Source organism: Equus przewalskii, chromosome 1 (genome assembly GCF_037783145.1).
Source record: "Equus przewalskii isolate Varuska chromosome 1, EquPr2, whole genome shotgun sequence".
NCBI lineage: Eukaryota > Metazoa > Chordata > Mammalia > Perissodactyla > Equidae > Equus > Equus przewalskii.
The window spans coordinates 104,877,442-104,895,224 of NC_091831.1; the positions used below are offsets into that span (position 1 = coordinate 104,877,442).

Sequence of the window (17,783 nt, forward strand, 5' to 3'; positions counted from 1 at the left end):
TGGAGAGATTACAAAGGGGCATGAGGAAATTTTGGGGGGTGATGGATATGTTCATTATCATGATTGTGGTTTAATGGGTTCTATACATATGTCAAAATTTATCAGACTGTACACTTTTATAACAATTAAAGCTGTTTTTAAAAAGCATATATATGTATCAGCCTTTCAGAGATCCCTCCCCATTCACCCCACTCTCCACATGGATACTTTAAACTACAATTTTATTATTTACTACATGTAACATTTTAAATTTCACCTGATTGTCTTCCATTTATTTATTCATTCAGCAAATATTTACTGAATTCCTACTATAAGCAACGTATTAAACTAACACACTATGTGGAAAACAGTAACTCCAAGAAATGTAAAATCTAACAGGAAAAAAGATCAGGTACACAATTACCACAATACTGGGTGGTACAAGTGCTAGAAGAGTGGGAAGTAGTAAGACTTCAGAAATGGGAACCATTACTGTTGCAGCAACTCAGCTTGTTTGGTTGAAAAGATTCCAGAGAGCAAGCACAGAGAAGAGAAAGTATCTCAAGCAGAGCGCTCAATTAGCAAGGGCTCAGAAGCAGAAAGTGAAATGGGTACATGGCTAACTACTAGTTTTTCAGTTTGGCTGGTATGTGGGGGAACTGGGGGAACGTGGATACAGAGCAGCATTTTCCAAACCAACTTCTGTAGTATGCTAGAGCCACAAGACATTAATGCATAATCTAAAAGGAAGGGTTATTGACAAAGATGATCAAATAAGTTGGTAAACACAAATATTGGTCCCACAAAAGGACGGTTCTATGATCAAGCAAATAGATAAACGTGGACAAGTTTCTTTACCTCAGGTCTTCTCAAAGGCTTTAATGTGGTATAATTTCTTGTGAATATATTGCAGAGGGGTATAGTATGCCGCAATTTCCCAAACTTTTTTGAGAATGAAATCCTCTTTTTCTGGAGCAGCTATTAAATCTTATGTGACTGGTATTTTTTCAGCATTGTTTGGGAGATCCTGAGGTAGAGTAAAAGTGGAAGGCTGGAGCCAGGTTTAGAAGACATTGATTCCAGGCTAAGAATTTGATTGACTTGATTTAGCAGGTAGTGGTGAGCCCTTGAAGGTTTTTATGAGGAAAGAGAAAAGAAAATGCTCCCATGAGAGTGATCTGTAATTAGTAGACAAATATAGAAACCACAGGAGGCAAAGTGGCCACTGATTTTCAAACTTTAGATATTCTGGTACCATCTTGATGATTTTGACCATATCTGTATTCTGCCTGCAATATTGTCAATTTTTTCTTTAAATCCGCACACTTTTTAAAAACCAAAATACGTGCTTCAGCTTCACCCTAATAAATAATGTGACATTAGAGGTTTGATGTTATATTCCCCTAATACACTTTAAAATAAAAAACATAAGTATTAATATTTAAAAAGTTTGTCTGTGTTCCACCTAACATCACATGAGGCATCACCAAATGTAAGCAGTGTACCTTGTGAAATTCTAAATTTGAGCAATGTTTCACAACCATTTTCAATCATGACACATTGTCCAAGAAGATTTCATCATTTTACTTTCTATAGTTTATATTCTAACAAAGTAGGCATTTTTCTTAAAAATAAAATTAGAATATTCTATATGCTTCTTAAAACTTTCTCCAAGAAATTCTGATACCTCTTCAGTAAATAGATATGGTCCTGAAGCTACCCTCTTACCACCAGTTGAAAAAAATCTCTGAGTGTGTTAGTGTAATTGTATAGAATGAATTCAGGGGCACAGTAGCAGTGCAAAGGGAAGTGAAGGGAGGGATGAGGAGATTACTGAAAGATATAATTATTCTAACTTGAGAGCTGCTTGGATGTAAAAATCAAAGAAGGGGGACAATCAAGACTGACTCTTGGTATTTTCTTCCTGGGACTCTAGAAAAGGGGTTGGCAAACTACGGCTCAGGGCCAAATCCTGCCCACTGTCTGTTTTTGTAAATAAAACTTTATTGGAACACAGCCCTGTTCATTCATTTACATGTTGTCTATGGCTGCTTTTGCACTACAACAGCAGAGGTGAGTAGCTGTGATAGAAACCCTACGGCCCTGAAAGCCTAAAATATTTACTATCTGGCCCTTGACAGGAAAAGTTTACCACCCGCTAAAAGCGGTGATGCCGTGAACAGAACTAGCGAGATAAAGGAAGATGGTCATTTTGATAAGACAATCAATTTGGTCTCAGCCAGACTGAATTTGCGGTTGTGGAAGAAAGTTTATATAAGAATGTCCAATTTAGAAATTAGAAACCCATCACTGGTTCTGAGTGACATCTTTTAAAAAATAATTGGTTTTCCTTTCCTTTTCAAAAAATTTGTAACTTATTCCATGTCTACCTCCACATAGGATTTGAGATGGCTAGAGCCAAGTGTTGAAGCAGTTAGATTGGATATAGTTACCAAGGTAAAGCGTGTCCACTCCTTAATAATCCAAAAATAGAGCTTTACATTTCCACCAAGGAGGAAGACAGTAGGAGCTTTTCTTTTCTTCATAAAGCAAAATAGAATATGAAACACAGAACACTAAGGTCAGGCCATGAGAAAGATACAGAGGCTGATCTACAACCCAGGTGAAACTCTCATTCCAGTAGCCCTTCAAAACATGAAAGGCCAACCCTTCAGTTTCAGCATCTAAGCTTTGCCCAAACCCTGCAGTCCGAGACTCAGTGCTATCTCAGATTCCAAGATGTTGGCAGCCTATTTTTATAATAAGCTCTTGCCTTAAGCTTCCTCATCTACTCACCCCATTGGCTGATGAGACAACCCCTTCAATAGGTGCTGTGGTCTAGAGAAAGAGTAGTAGATTGGGATGAGGAATCTGAGACGCAAGAACCTGTGCTGTCCCAACTACTCATGTGATGTTGGCAATTCCAACAACTGATATTTACATAACACTTTATACTTTCACATATTTTATCTCACATGGCCCTTACCACAGCCATGTGAGGTAGAGAGACAGATATGATTATTTGTATTTTATAAATGAGGACAATGAAGCTGAAAGAAGCTAAATTACTTGCCCAATGTCAAGTGGCCAGAATCAGGACCCTGGTCTTCTAATAATTTTGTGGTTTCCCACCATGTCATCCTGCCTTTCATTGCACAGTCTATAGTAGTAGGAACCAAATGCTTTTGCTTTGGAAACCTAAGACTGCATTTTTAAAGTAATCATCTATTTTTATAATCAGGAAATGCAACAACTTCAACAAACTTAACCACACTGTCTTATCTCCTATTTAGGGGAGGCAGAGATGAAATTTTAAAAGCTACATAAGTAATATGACCTACAGTATTTGCTATCCTGGGCCTCTGAACCTAATGTTGAACTTTGAAAATGATTTGATTTTTCTTTTTTTTACTTTTTGACTTAACCTTAAAATGTAGTTTGTCTCATGCTGCCTCCTAATATCGAATCCTTAAGACAGAGGTTATAATCTCAGCATACACAGGTTGGATTTAACTCCCTCCCTTTTTTTCTTTTTTCTTTCTGGCTAGATGGTTAAAAAAAATTTTAAGTAGGAGTTTCACATAAACATCTAGATTTCTGTATTTCTGGCTTTCTCTGAAAACTCAGAACATCTGTCAACACTGGGCCTATGTCACCACAGGCAACAATCAACCAGGGGAGAATGGCAGCTGCCCCTGGACAGGGTGCACTCTCCAGTTTGCCAGTTGCCACCACTCCCTATTGGCTCCTGGACATGTAGGCAGCAAAGTAGTTGCCATTTGTCATTGCTCCTATGTTGCTGTTTTTCTTATTGTAGAAAAATAGGTCTCTGTATTGACACGTCTCTTTCAAAGTTAAAGGCTGACATAAAGGGATGTGATTTTCCTGGCCCATGCCACTTGCTACTCATTTCCTGAATTATTCTAATCTAAAACATCACTGATTATAAGACACACCAGTATTTTATAACCACTAAGAAAGAAACAACACTGCCATTAAATTATGACTTAGCATCAACCATAACATACGTTCCAATTTCAGAGATGATTAAGCCAAAAGAAATGTACATCTTGGAATCAATGAAAAAAGGCATGGTACCCATCTGGCTTCTGAAAGTATTTGAATCAGTAATCTTGCTTTAAGTATGCTTCTGTTTCAATGGGTGTGGCATCATAGAGTAACACCTTTAGCAGAAAGACACACTCTTCAGTTCACTTACTTTGAGTTAAACACTTATCATCAGCCACATTTCTTTTCTTTGTAATAGCCATAGTTAGGGCTTAAATTTTCATTAGAAACGAGCCCAGACCCCACACACCACCCTCTTGCCACCAGCCTTGGGTTCAGCTTCCTAGGACTCTCAATCAGTGCCACAACTGCCAGTCAGACATACCCAATCAATTAATGCTATTCCTTCTGCCAGACCTACCCAGTGGAATGCTGAAGCACATGATCAGCCCCAGATCAAAGTGAAAGGAAGAAGAGGTCTAAAGCGGTGTTTGTCTTCCATTTCCAAGAGGTGATGTTCAAAAATTTAATAACTGGTATAGCAGGAGGACCAACCAATCTGTATAGATGGCAGCTATGCTGGAGCTGGGTTCTGAAGGTCCCCTGCTGTTCCAGGTGTTAACTTTTGGGTGCTGACTTGTGGGGAGCTGTAGGGAGGCTTGAGGGAGGGGCAGGAGCCCTCAGGGTACTGGCGCCTAGGAAATAACAACCATTATGACAGTATGAGAGTGTACTAGTTAAAAAACAACCTTGCCCATATGTAAGCTGAGGCATCAAAAAGCCATTAAAAACATCCTAGAAAGATAGAAAATACCAAAACAGAAGAAAAAGGAAATAGAAAATCTGAATAGAACTATAACAAGTAAAGAAATTAAATTAATAATTAAAAATACTTAAAGTTAAGCCCACGCCCAGATGGCTTCCATGGTGAATTCTACTAAACCTTTCAAGAGAAATAATATGTATCTTTTGAAAACTCTATCAGAAAGAAGAGGAGGAAACCTTTTCCAACTCATTCTATAAGGCCAGTATCATCCTGATACCAAAGCCAGACAAAGACATCACAAGAAAAGAAAACAACAAATCAATATCCTTGATGAATATGGACCCAAAAAACCCTTAACAAAATATTAGCAAACCAAATATAGCAACATATCAAAAGGATTATATACTATGACCAAGGAGGATTTATCCCAAGAATGTAAGTTAAACATCTGAAATCATTAATATAATACACCATATTAATAGAATAGAGGACAAAAACCGCATGATCATCTTGATAGATGCAGAAAAAACATTTGGCATTTATGATAAAAACTCTTCAACCTGAAAAAGGGCTGATAAAAACTTGATTTTAAAAAACCTAAGGCTAACACCACACAATGGTGAATGTTTGAATGCTTTTCTCCTGTTTGGAAACAAGGCAAGGATGTTTGCTCTCAACACTTGTATTCAAGATTGACATGGATGTTCTAGCTAGTGCAATAAGGCCAGAAGAAGAAATAAAACGTATACAGATTAGAAAGGAAGAAATAAAACTCTATTATCAAATGACATGATCCTATATGTAGAAAATCCAAAGGGATCCACACAGAAAAGCAAAACAAAAACAATAAAATCCTACTAGAACTACTAAACAATTTCAGCAAGGTCATAGGGTACAAAATAAACAAAAATTGTATTTCTATCAATCTGAAATAAAATTAAAACATTTCCTTTCACAATAGCATCAAAAAGAAAAAAATAGGAATAAATTTAACAAAACAAGTAGAAGACTTTTGCACTGAAAAACATTACTGCAAGAAGTCAAAGATCTAAAGAAATGGAGAGACATTCCATGTTCATGGATTAGAAGTCCTAATTCTGTTAAGATAGTGATACTCCCCAAATTGATCTATAGATTTAACGTAATCCCTATCAAAATCCCAGCTGCCCTTTTTTTGGGGAGGGGACGAATTTGACCTTAAATTCATATGGAAACACAAGAGACCTAGAATAGCTAAAACAATTTTGAAAAAGAACAAAGTTGGAGGATTAGCACATCCCATTTTAAAAATTTACTACCAAGCTACCATAATCAAAACAGTGTGGTACTGGCATAAGGACTGACATAGAGCTCAAGAGAATAGAACTGAGAATCCAGAAATAAACCTTTACATTTATGGTCAATTATTTTTGACAAGAGTGTCAAGATAATTCAACGAACAGTCCTTTCAATAAATGGTGCTGGAACAAATGCATAGGTACACACAAAAGAATGAAATTGGAACATTACTTCACATCATATACAAAAATTAACTCCAACTGAATCAAAGACCTAAAAATAAGAGCTAAAACTATAAAACTCTTACAAAACATAGGACTATGTATGAGCTTGGGTTAGGCAAAGATTTCTTAGATACAAGACCAAAGGCACAAGTGAGAAAAGGAAAAAATAGATACACTGGACTTCATCAAAATTAAAAACTTTTGTTGCTCTAAAAGACACCATTACAAAAGTTAAAAGACAATCTAAAAAATGGGACAAAATATTTTGAAGATATATCATTTATCTGATAAAGGGCTTTTATCCAGAATATATAAAGAACACTTACAACTCAATAATAAAACAATGAATAACCTAATTAAAAAATAGGCAAAAGATCTGAATAGGTCTTTTACCAAAGAAGATATATGAAGGCCAATAAGCACATGAAAAGATGCTCAACATCATTAGTCGTTAGGAAAACACAAATCAAAACTATAATGAGAGCCACTTCATAAAGAACCACTTCACCAGAGTGACTATAATCAAAAAGACAGATTTTAAGAAGTGTTGGTGAGGATGTGGAGAAATTGGAACCCTCATTCAACAGTGGTGAAATGTAAAATTGTGTGTTCACTTTAGAAAGCAGTTGGGTAATTCCTCAGAGTTAAACACAGAGTTACCATATAACTCAGTAATTCCATTCCTAGGTATATATCCAAGAGAATTGAAACACATGGTCATACAAAAACTTGTACATATCTTCACAACAGCATTATTTACAATAGCTAAAAACTGAAAGCAATCTAAATGTCCACTGACTAGTGAATGAAGAAGCAAAATGTGGTAGTGACCGTCCAATGGAATATTATTGGGCAATAAAAGAGAATGAAGTACTGATATATACTACAACATGGATAAACCTCAAAAATACTATGCTAAGTGAAAGACGCCAGATGCAAAAATAGCGCATATCATATGATTCCATTTATAGTAAATGTCCAGAAAAGGCAAATCTATAGAGACAGAAAGTTTAATTAGTGAGTACCTTGGCTGGGGGTAGGAGTGGGGAGTGCCTGCAAATGGGCATGAAGTATACTCTTAGGGTGATGGAAATTTTCTAAAATTGGAATGTGGTGATAGTTACACAACCTGTAAATTTTCTAAAACATCATTGAGTTATATCCTTAAAATGAGTGAATTTTGTGGTATGTAAATTATACCTCACTAAAACTGTTAAAAAATAGCTATAAAACCACAAAGCAACTTTATGTGTAATTCTGCTTTCACACATCTTATGACTGCAAGACTTTTATAAGTTAGGGCAGCCCTGATTCCTAAAGACAATGTGGCAGAAGCCCCAAAAATCTTGAAAACCAATCTTAAGTTAATATTCCAGCTCTACAAATAGATGGGTCACATGGCATTAGTGCCTGGCACCTAGTAGGCCTCAATAAATGTTTATTAGATGAATAAGTAAACCATCTGTATAGTGAGATTTCCCCCCAAACATTTCATCCACCTGATACATGAAACTCAGGTGACTAGGGCATTTTTTTTAACTTAAGAAATCTTAAATGAAATGCCAATATCTCCAGGGGAAAGGCTGTTAACAGTTGAGGTGGTCAGGATGAATACACTGTAATGAGGTAAGATACCAACTCCTACCTGCTACAGACCTACTGGTTTAGGAGTAGGGGCTGGGTCTGGGAGTGGGGAGTGGGAATGTCTGATCCACCGGGTATCTCAGAGACCCAGGCTGACCAAGGTTTAATCATGCATAAACGAGTCATAGTAGACTGACAAAGATTGGAAAACGGTGGATGGGCTTGTCACTGCCATTGCCCAGAAGTGACACACGTCACTTCCGCTTACATCTCATTTGCTCTCCTAACTGCAAAGAGGGCTAGGTATCCAGGGGAGTAAATGGAATTTTTTGGTGAGCATTGCAGTCTCCCACATCATTCATCAGTTGGGGGCCTTGTTTCAGGGTTCTTTTCCACAGCCAGAGATTTCTCTTTCTCCAACTACCTAACTAAGAACTACTGATCAACGACTTAGGCTAGATGAGGTTTGGATTCTTTGAAGCAAGTTTTGAAGCTGGAGACACCCTGCTTGGTGCCCCTGACATACTTTGCTTTTTGGGGAGGAGATGGTCTTTGATTCACCTTTGTTTGTCCAACACTGAGGATAGCATCTGGCACATAGTAGCAGCTCACTGAATGGATGGAAGTGAGTTTTGTCTCAGAGAAACAGGTCAAGTGAAAGTCTACAGCTGAGCAAGAACACCTTCCATCCTCCCATGGTGTTCTTCAGTCATAAGGGATTTTTGTTGCTGTTGTTGAAATTCCTTCAATTCAGTTAAACAAACGAAGAAACACACTGAAATTTGGAGGGACAAGGAGCAAGGACTGATGCAATGTGAACAACAATCACTTTTACTGTTTTAATCGCACCACAACTACTGCCACATCTAATAAAATTTGTATTTGTAGTGCTAAACAAAAAATAAGCTCAATGCTAGAAGAATAGAAAGAAATGCATCAATTTATATTATGCAACAATGTGAAAGTACAGGTATTTGGATAAAATGTCTTAAGAGGCTGACATCAATCTGTACTCCATTATTTGTAGTTATTAGTTATTATTATTTAGCCCCTTAGCTTCCGGTCTCCGCTCTTGGAGCCATCTCAAATTGCAATGTCTGTTTAATCTTTATTAAATGTTACTTTCATAAGGTCTCCCTCCTGTTCAAAACCCAGGACCAAACTCCTTAATTCTCACAATTTTGACTCTTCATGTAACTTCTCATGCTTTTTTTGTTTTTTTTTCTTAAACCGAGGTCCCCAAATGAGCCTTGTGCTGTAGTCAGGGCCAGTTATTCTTTAGGCTGCACATATCTGCCAGTGATTCATCCACTACCTGTGATGCCACTCCCCCTCTTTCCCATCTACTGAAATCTTGCCCAGTGCTCAGGTCCAAATTCGGTCTTAACTCTGCTGTGAAGCGCTCTCTGAATGTTTCAGCTCGTACTGATCTGAGCACCCGAAGCACACATGGTCTGTAACAGTCATGTATGCAGCAAGAATTGTCCAGAAGTTTTCAGTGAAATGTTTGGAGTCTCATTCTCCCAGCTGGAGTATGAGCTTCTTGAGAGATTGTATTTTATTATTTTATATCCCCATACATGGATGAGCAGAGGCCCCTTAAGAAATATTTATTGCATACCTATGAGTTAGGCCCTGTAGAGGTATAGATGTGCCACTAGGTATCATACTTACTAGCTGAATTAATGTGTGAAGAATCTTTAAGATACTATATTTTGGAATTATATATTGGGATCGATTCTAAAAACATATGTTGCTATTTCAAATATGTTTTAATATATATTATTCTTATTTATCAATATTTTCCTGAACTTTTACATTCTAGTTTTAGTGAAAATATCATTTTTGAAAATAAAAACGCTGGATTTCATTTTTGAAAATGTATCCCTACATTAATTACCTACTGATTCTGCTTCATATACCAATATTATGGATCTCTTAATCTAAAATATGCACAAAATTTGCATCCAAAGATGATTCTAATTTTCTCTTGTATCTTTAAACAGATGGATTGTCTATTATGCTACATATACAACAAAAATATCCACCACTTGATAATTACAAATAATATTACTAAATATCCCTTTAAATCCATACTAAAGCAACAACAAACCACAGCTTAGAATATAAAATAATCGATAGCTAATCTTATTACCTTGTTCCCTTTACCATTCGAAAATCCACAGCTAATCTGAGAATAACGTTCTTCCACCCTTGCCCCAAAGAGAGAAACACACTCTGAAAACCCCTCTCCCTGCCACTCTGATTGCGCCTGTAATTTATCTGCTTTTCCTTTGACACTTACTGCTTTAAAACTAGCAAAAAACCCCGGAAAACTTTCTTTAACTCTCATATCTCCATGTCGTAAAATCTTTTGTCAAAAATTTACCCTGTGTGCTTGAGAGGCTCTCCGTTTCTTTTTCGAGCGAATTACACAGTTGTATCGGCAGCCTGATTTGCCAGATTGGTTCTCGCTGTATCAGTTTGGTGATTCTTTGTACAGATTGATAACCACGAAAAAGTCTAAAGTAGGGCAGTTCCAGACTAAATTAGGGCCGCCTTTTCCCGTAAAGCAACCTGGTACCTCACAAAACTCCAAGCAGAAGAATGAATGATAGTGCACGCACCAATAGGGAGTGGAGAAGAGTATTTTGTCGAAGTTTGCAACCCAATCCTTGGGAGCCAGAGGTGGGAATTTTAAAATAAGGTTGTCTTGTCTCTGGAATTTTCTTAAAGTGGTATCGCTGCCTGTTGATGTTAAAGTTTGTCAAAGATTGCAAAATCACTACCTTAAATTAGAGGATTTCCCCCCTCGTTTTGAGTGAGGCACAATGTGAAAATCTACACCACAGATTTAAAGAACTTTTAAGAGTGGTCACAGGATCTTATACTGACACACAGAATCATTTGGCTACTTTATGCCAGTTTCAGGGGGTGTAATTTATTTTGGTGTGATTCACTTTTCATGATCATATATCGGACGTTACTTAATGCATTAAAATATATCTTTGCTTAAGAAAAGAAAACTAAAAGGCTAACACTGATCACTTTAAAAAATTATTGTTTTGTCTATTGTTAATCCTTTTTTGGAGACTCTTCAATATCAGGAGCAAGTCTTATTATTTGGGTTGATTCTTAATACCCTAAAGATTTTTCTTTACAAACTTTATAGAAAGTTCTTTACAAACTATAGGTTTCCTCATTTTAAGTCTAGCAAAAAAATTTCTAAGTACCACAAATTCTTAGGTATTTAGAAACCTGTATCGAAGGTCCTAAAACTACATGACATAGGCCATGCCGTATACATCAGTAACTTCTGAAGACCAGGTTTAATACATAGGTAATTGGTATTTTATTATATCTCATACCTTGTTTTGGAATAGGTGTTATTTTTATTTAGCATAACTTTGCTTTTTAGGTTATTCATCTCTAACAGTAATTAAATAAACCAACGCGAAACTAGGTTGCATGACAGTGAATCGCTAACAAATTAATCAACATCAAGCTTTTCAAAGAACAATAAGTAACAGCAGTTTCATGAGAGAAAATTAATAAAAACTTCAGAAAGAAAGTTGCCATATTAACCAACAAGGTATTTAAAAAATAAGTTCGGCTTTTTAAATGTTCCCTAACAATGCTCGGATTTTTTTTCTTTTTACCAGCATAAGCCTCTCTTCTTTTGGTGTCTCTTTCCGTTGAAATAGAAATTTTCCTCTTGAAGAAATATTTATTGACGTCCTACTCAGTCATGCTACGAATTGCCATACTATTTAACTTACTTAGTTATTGTCCTTTTTGGTGATCGTTTCTCACAACAGAATTTAGGTTTTTCAAGAGCAGAGACTAGGTCACCGCCTCATCTGTGCAAACCCATCAGCGCGCACCGTGAGCCCCTAAATCCCGTGCTTAGGCTCACCACTTACTAACCTTGGCCACGTTACATAAACCCACCAGGCCCGTTTTTCATCCAGCAAAAGGGTATAATAATAGTACCTGTGTCATGGGATTGCGTGAGGGTTAAGTGAGATAATCTATGCACAGCTCTTAGAACGCTGCCTGGTACACAATAAGCACTCGGGTGTTATTACCATTGTAATCCCTCAACATATGCATTCAGTGAGAGCACGAGTGACTGAACGAACGTATGAAAGAACATATCAGTTCCGCGCGGTTTCCGAGGCTGGGGCCAGCTAAATTACCCCAGCAAAACGCTAAGCAGAAAGCTGCCTTACTGACAGCAAACTTCCAGCCAGAGCCGGAAGGAAGCGTCGAGCGGTGGGCGGGGCCATCGTGGAGGAAGCCGGGCTCTCGGCCAATAGGCACATCTCTTGGAAAACGAGCCTCTCGTCCGACCTATCGTAAAACTGCGAGAACAAGGGAGAATTATCGCGAGGTTCAGTCTGCCTCTCCACGGCTTCCGCCCCGCCCTGCCCCTCGCCGGCCGCGCCTCGCCCCGCCCCCGCCCGGCGCCCCGCCCAGCTCGCCGTCCGGGCTTGCCGTCCAGCACCGCCTGCGCCCGGGAGCGCTGGCTCTTCCGGCGCCGAGGTGAGTGCTGGGCCTCGTTGGGTGGCTCACGTGGCAAGGCCCGCTGGACCGCCCCCCGGGTCTCTGATCTAGTCTGGCCAAAGCGTCCCTGCCGCAGCCGGTGGGCTCCGGCCTGAGCGGGCCCGTCCGGGCCTCGGGTGGCCACAGCTCCCGGGCCCTCCTCCTCGTCCGCGACTGGAAATTCTCAATACCTGGTCTTTGAAATCCCGGCTTTAGGGCTCGCCGCTTCCAAACTGTAACGACCTGAGTGTTTGGCTAACTCGGGCGAAAGGCATGTGTTTTGCCAAAGACTTCTGCCAACGCTTCTTAGCACTGAGAAAATAACCTTTTACAAATGCTTTTAATACCAAATGCTTTTAGTATACAGTTTTTAATTCCCTGATCTCCAATATTAGGAAATTGGAGCGGGTATTGTACTGAATTAACTACTGAAGTCAGCTAAAGAGACACCTTTTCTTTAAAACACTCCTGCTTAAAATTTGTGGATTGTCTTAAGATGAAACGGTCTGTTTGCTTTAAGTGACGATGAAGTGGATTGGTGTTTACCTGTCAGAAGCCTCTTGAGGAAGTGCATTTATATAGTTAAGTATACCGTTTACATTTAACTGTAGATAAGAGGTAGTGAAGGGAATTTGTGTAAGAAAATTATTGTGGTAGAGGCTGTATATTGCCAGTGAATGCATGTTGGAAAACCATTAGCATTAGTTATTATTGGCAGCTTTCTGGTTTCATTTGTGTAGTTTTTATCGCCCAAATTGCCTTTGTAGCAAACTGCGTTTTAACTTGATGTCATGAAGTTTGAAAGGCAGCTCTTCTCAGCCATCCGGATTCAGAAGGAAAGCCATAAAGTTACACCGAATTCTCTTATTGGGTCTTCCATCAGTGAGTGTGGGTTTTGGACATAGTTTTGCTTTGTAGTCTTAAATTTGTAAGCTTTGCCTGCCACTTAAATAATAATCGGAAGAAGCCCAGGTGCCATTGAAATACTGGAAAGGCTACATTGTAAGGCAGTGCACAGGCTTCAGAGTCAGTCCGCTTGGGTTGGAATTTTGGCAAGTTTTTCTCTCAGCAACTCAGTTTCCTTATCTATAAAGTAGGCCACAGAACGTCTCTTGCAATGCAGAGTTGTTAGGATTAGGGATCTTTATGGCACATAGCAGGCACTCAGTATGTAGCACCTACAAGCTGGCTTTAGAGCACAGAATGAAAAAATCTACCTTGCAGTATTACTCACATGTCCCACTTTCATGCATTCTTCAGCTGTTTGGGGGCCTGCTTTGTATTAGATACTGTGCTACAGGTGCGTTTACAGGAGTGAAGAAAACAGCTGATGTCTGCCCTCAGGAGCTTCCAGTCTCTTGGCTAGATTGACAGTAAACAGATATACCGATAAATATATAGATTACAAATTGTGGGGAGTCCCACAAAGAAAAAAATCAGGTTTCTCTGAAAGAATAACAGGAGAATACTTTAGTTTTGGATAGGGAAGTGATTTTTATGTTGAAACCAGCAGGATCATGGGACAGTGCTTTCCAGGCCAAGGAGGGCAGCAAGTGCTGGGAAGACTTTGGCACTTTCAAGGACTAGAAAAGCCCAGGAGCTTGGCAAGAAGCCAGGGAGAGTGCTGCCAGAGAAGCTTGGAGAAGTGCTGGGGCCAGATAGTGAGGAGCCCTGAAGGCCTGGTAGGAGTTTGATTTTCTAAATAAGCTTTTGAAGGGTTTATTTAGCAGGATGTGTGTGCACTAGGGAACGAGTTTACCTAAGATATAATTGGATTTTCCTTTTTAAAGACTCACCACTAAGTGCTCAGTGTATTGGAAAGTGGCTAGAGTGGATATAGGGAGACCAGTAATACAGATGGCCAGGCAAGAGATGACAGTGGCTTTTGGTTTTGGCGGATGGAGAGATGTGGATGGACTTGAGATGTATTTTGGAAATGGAAACTACCGGCCTTGTGATAGATTGGAGTGAATGACAGGGTGGCATCATTTATGACTTCCAGCCTTCCTGCTGGAGCACCTGGGTGGATGGAGGTGTGTGCCGTTTACTGAAATGGGAAAAACGGGAGGATTCTGAGTGGTGATGAAAATCAAAAGCTCTTTTGAATCTGTTAAGTTTGAGGTGCTTGGGAGGCGTCTAAACTGCTTCCAGTGTACTAGTTCAGTGAAGAGTTACCTACAAGGCTTCCCTTTCTACACAGAATCATTGACGCTGTTTAGTCAAGTTCCCCTTGCTTACAGGTGAGAGAACTAAGGTGTAGAAAGATTCTTGCTCAGTCATTTAGTATGTCTCATAAAAGTAGATGAGTGAGTGGATGGAATAAATATAGGAAAGTATTGGAGTCTCATGTTGCATTGGGGATGTATTGAATATTCCATATTCTCTGCCCTTTCATATAAAATGGCAAGTGCTTTCTTAGTAACTAGGAATTAAAGTTTGGAAATGATAGAAAATAACCAAAAAGTTACAAAACTCTGCTTGTTGAAAGCTTATGTTACCATATTTTGCACTGACATTGTGTTAATTCCCAGTGAGAATAGTTTTTCTTAACAAAAAAATTTTCTTTGAAAGGTACTTTCCATTAGAGAGTTTAGAAAAGGGTGCCCAGGAAAACGGACAGTAGACCCTTGGAACAAAGCTCAACTTCTTTTTCCTTGTTTTAGCATTTCCTTAGTATCCTGTGGAATCCTGTGAGTCTATGTATGTAAAGAACTCAGGCTTTGAAATCCACTACCTGCCCCTCCCCCCGCTCCATCCTTGCTTTTATCTCTTAGGAGCTGTTCAACTTTGGACAAATTACTGAGGCTCCGAGTTTGTTTCTCCTAGTGTGAAGTGATTGTGAAGTTTGTTGCTGCCCTGTGCCTAGTTGATAAGAAGCAAGTATTCTTCTCTTCCTACCCTTGTCACTTTTGGAGCTAGAAGGGAATTTAATCTGTTCTGTGTTCTGGCCTTTACCAATAAAGTGCTGTTTCCATTTTATGTGTTAGGCAAATTAAGCCCAGAGGGATTGTAACAGAATAATACAGGGTTGTTATTTCCTAGTGCAGTATTTCACTGAAATAATAAAATAAAACTATGTGTTCCTGGACCTATTTCTTTGCTACCTCTGATAATCTGCAAAGCTAAGAAGAAAGAAAGAAAAGAATAAAGAGATAAAAGAAAAAAAATTAGAATATGAGACAATCATATTTAGATAGTAAGAAGTGAAGAAAATGAAGCTGTAAGTGATCTAGATATTTTACATATATTTAAATATTTTTGAAATACCTTAGGCTGAATACAGAATGAGGTAGTTCAAGAAGGAAATGGGTTCACTATGTCTGATTTTTAAGCTCTTTCTTTGGTTGCATGTTACAAACCTGGTCTCTTTTGTCTTAGATGGTGAATCCTATCTCAAGTCCAAGAACTATTTTTTCAGTTAGGACTGTTTCTACTAATTAGAAATTATTGCTGAAAAGTGAGAGTATTTTTATTAAGTATTTATTCATTTTAATTTCCTTCTGAATATGTCACAAGTTTAGTGGTTATGAGAGAAAAACAGGGTTTGAATGTATAACTGTGCTTTTAGCATTTGCAAATCTCTGTATGCTAACTAGTTTTTGGCAACACTTGTAAGCGATATTGTACTTATTCAGTGTTTTTGTTCTCTTTAGCAATGGACCAATTTTGACAAGATGTAGTGCTGCAGTGTGCCTGATGGGATATATTCAGTCATGGCATCCGAACTTTGTAAGACGATTTCTGTGGCAAGGCTGGAAAAGCACAAGAATTTGTTCTTAAATTATAGGAATCTGCACCATTTCCCATTGGAGTTACTGAAAGATGAGGGACTGCAGTACTTGGAGAGACTCTATATGAAAAGGAACTCCCTTACAACCTTGGTACAGTATTACATTGCATTTAAAAAAATCGTTTGTAATGTGGTCCTGACTTAGATCTGTTTTACATGTCCTAAGATATTCAGACCATGATATGTATCCTCTCTTGTTATATAAACAGGTAATATAAATACGCATATGGGGGTCCTCGTTAGCTGAGAATTCATTATTCGTTAGGTCTGTGTAATTATGAGGCTGCAGGAGGAGTTGTGTAGGAAAGCAAAATATTCGCTAATATATCACTTCTAAAATTATTCCCCGTTTAAAAACCCCTCTTCACTTAGCTTGTGCATCTATCTGGGCCTGTACTTTCTTTGTATATTAAGCTTCCTAGATGATTTTTTGGATGTTACAGTAGCCAGTGGACCAGTTAAAACATAAAGAAGAAAAAGACCAACGAGGATGACTGAGTTAGAGGCATTTAAGAAGATGATGATTTGAAGACTAAAACATTAACATAGTCATTTGGGAAGCTTCATGTAGCCTTTGAGTGTTTTGGAAAAAGAAACAAAACCTCAAAAAACAAAAACCTTTCTTATGACTGCACTGTGAAAATCAAATCATTTTGAATTGGGCTGGCCAATTTGTTGGAAAAATTTTTGCCATAAAAGCAACATTTGCTTTACTTTCTTTTTTTTTCTTCCTATGTTCTAAGAATAAGCACATAGTTATTATAATCTGAATTTTATTACATATAAGATTAAAAAAAACTTTAAAATTTTTTTTCAAGAGAATGTCCCAATCAAACATTTTTTTTAATGTTTTTTGTTTTTGTTTTTTGGGTTTTTTTTGAGGAAGAGTAGCTCTGAGCTAACATCTGCAAACAATCCTCCTCTTTTTTTTTGCTGAGAAAGACTGGCCTTGAGCTAACTGGCCCACCCCGGGCTGCTGAAGTGAAATGTGCAAACTTAACCACTGCGCCACCGGGCCAGCCCCCTAATCAAACTTTTTATTCCCACTATTTAATATGAAATTTGATGTCTGTTTTAAACGGATTTGCTTTATGTGGCCTTTTCTAATTATCACTCTACCTCATTTGAGTCTTATACTTGAATTTCAGTTCTCATTAGTTCTAGACGATTAAGCTGTCTTGTTGTTTCTTTGTGAATTGACCCATTTTTCATTCCCTTCACTATACTGGACTTTCCTAAATATCTGAAAGTACGTCTTACTGGTTTCATGTGTGTGGAGTGTTTTCCTAGAAAAGTTTTATTTAATCTGTGTAAAATACCTACCGGAGGTAGAAAGCATTATAAAATTTGTTTATCTTTGGTGTAGCTGGAAGTAAAGGGATATATACCTTTCATTTTTAGTGTTGGGCACATTGGTATATATGTTATGTTATTTTGAGTGCCTAGTTAGATTTTTTTAAATTAGACTTTTTCAGTTTTCAAACTTTGATATTCTATATATAGTTATATGAATCCTTTTTGCAAAATCATCATTGCATGATGTGAAACCGTATTTACCTGGTGTGTTTTGCTCCCCACTTTGGGGAAGAAGTGGTGTAAGAAATAATTT

At 38.1% G+C, this 17,783-nt stretch overlaps 2 protein-coding genes across 27 annotated transcripts in view; one reads left to right on the forward strand and one right to left on the reverse strand.

Annotated features, from left to right (window-relative positions):
* Positions 1 to 10,458, reverse strand: part of TTC23 (tetratricopeptide repeat domain 23) — a 94,349-nt gene extending 83,891 nt beyond the window's left edge. For 2 of the 15 annotated variants that reach the window (XM_070619606.1, XM_070619548.1), the window contains exons 1-2: positions 4,409 to 4,680; positions 2,433 to 2,519 (exon numbers count right to left, since the gene is read on the reverse strand). Coding sequence is in view for 4 of the 15 variants with exons in the window: in XM_070619517.1 (XP_070475618.1) it covers positions 4,199 to 4,250 (52 nt within the window). In the remaining 11 variants the exon portion in view is untranslated. Of the gene's footprint in view, positions 1 to 837; positions 1,106 to 2,432; positions 2,520 to 4,198; positions 4,379 to 4,408; positions 4,681 to 8,400; positions 8,583 to 10,228 lie in introns of those variants that run through there. The other 13 variants (XM_070619595.1, XM_070619536.1, XM_070619599.1 and 10 more) reach the window with 9 other exon arrangements.
* Positions 10,459 to 12,091: 1,633 nt separating this feature from the next.
* The window catches only part of LRRC28 (leucine rich repeat containing 28), a 157,292-nt gene continuing 151,600 nt past the window's right edge, over positions 12,092 to 17,783 (forward strand). For 2 of the 12 annotated variants that reach the window (XM_070619633.1, XM_070619663.1), the window contains exons 1-4: positions 12,259 to 12,384; positions 12,905 to 12,965; positions 15,159 to 15,260; positions 16,038 to 16,265. In XM_070619633.1, the coding sequence (XP_070475734.1) occupies positions 16,098 to 16,265 (168 nt within the window). In that variant the 5' untranslated portion in view covers positions 12,259 to 12,384; positions 12,905 to 12,965; positions 15,159 to 15,260; positions 16,038 to 16,097. Of the gene's footprint in view, positions 12,385 to 12,904; positions 14,625 to 15,158; positions 15,261 to 16,037; positions 16,266 to 17,783 lie in introns of those variants that run through there. The other 10 variants (XM_070619666.1, XM_070619678.1, XM_008532917.2 and 7 more) reach the window with 8 other exon arrangements.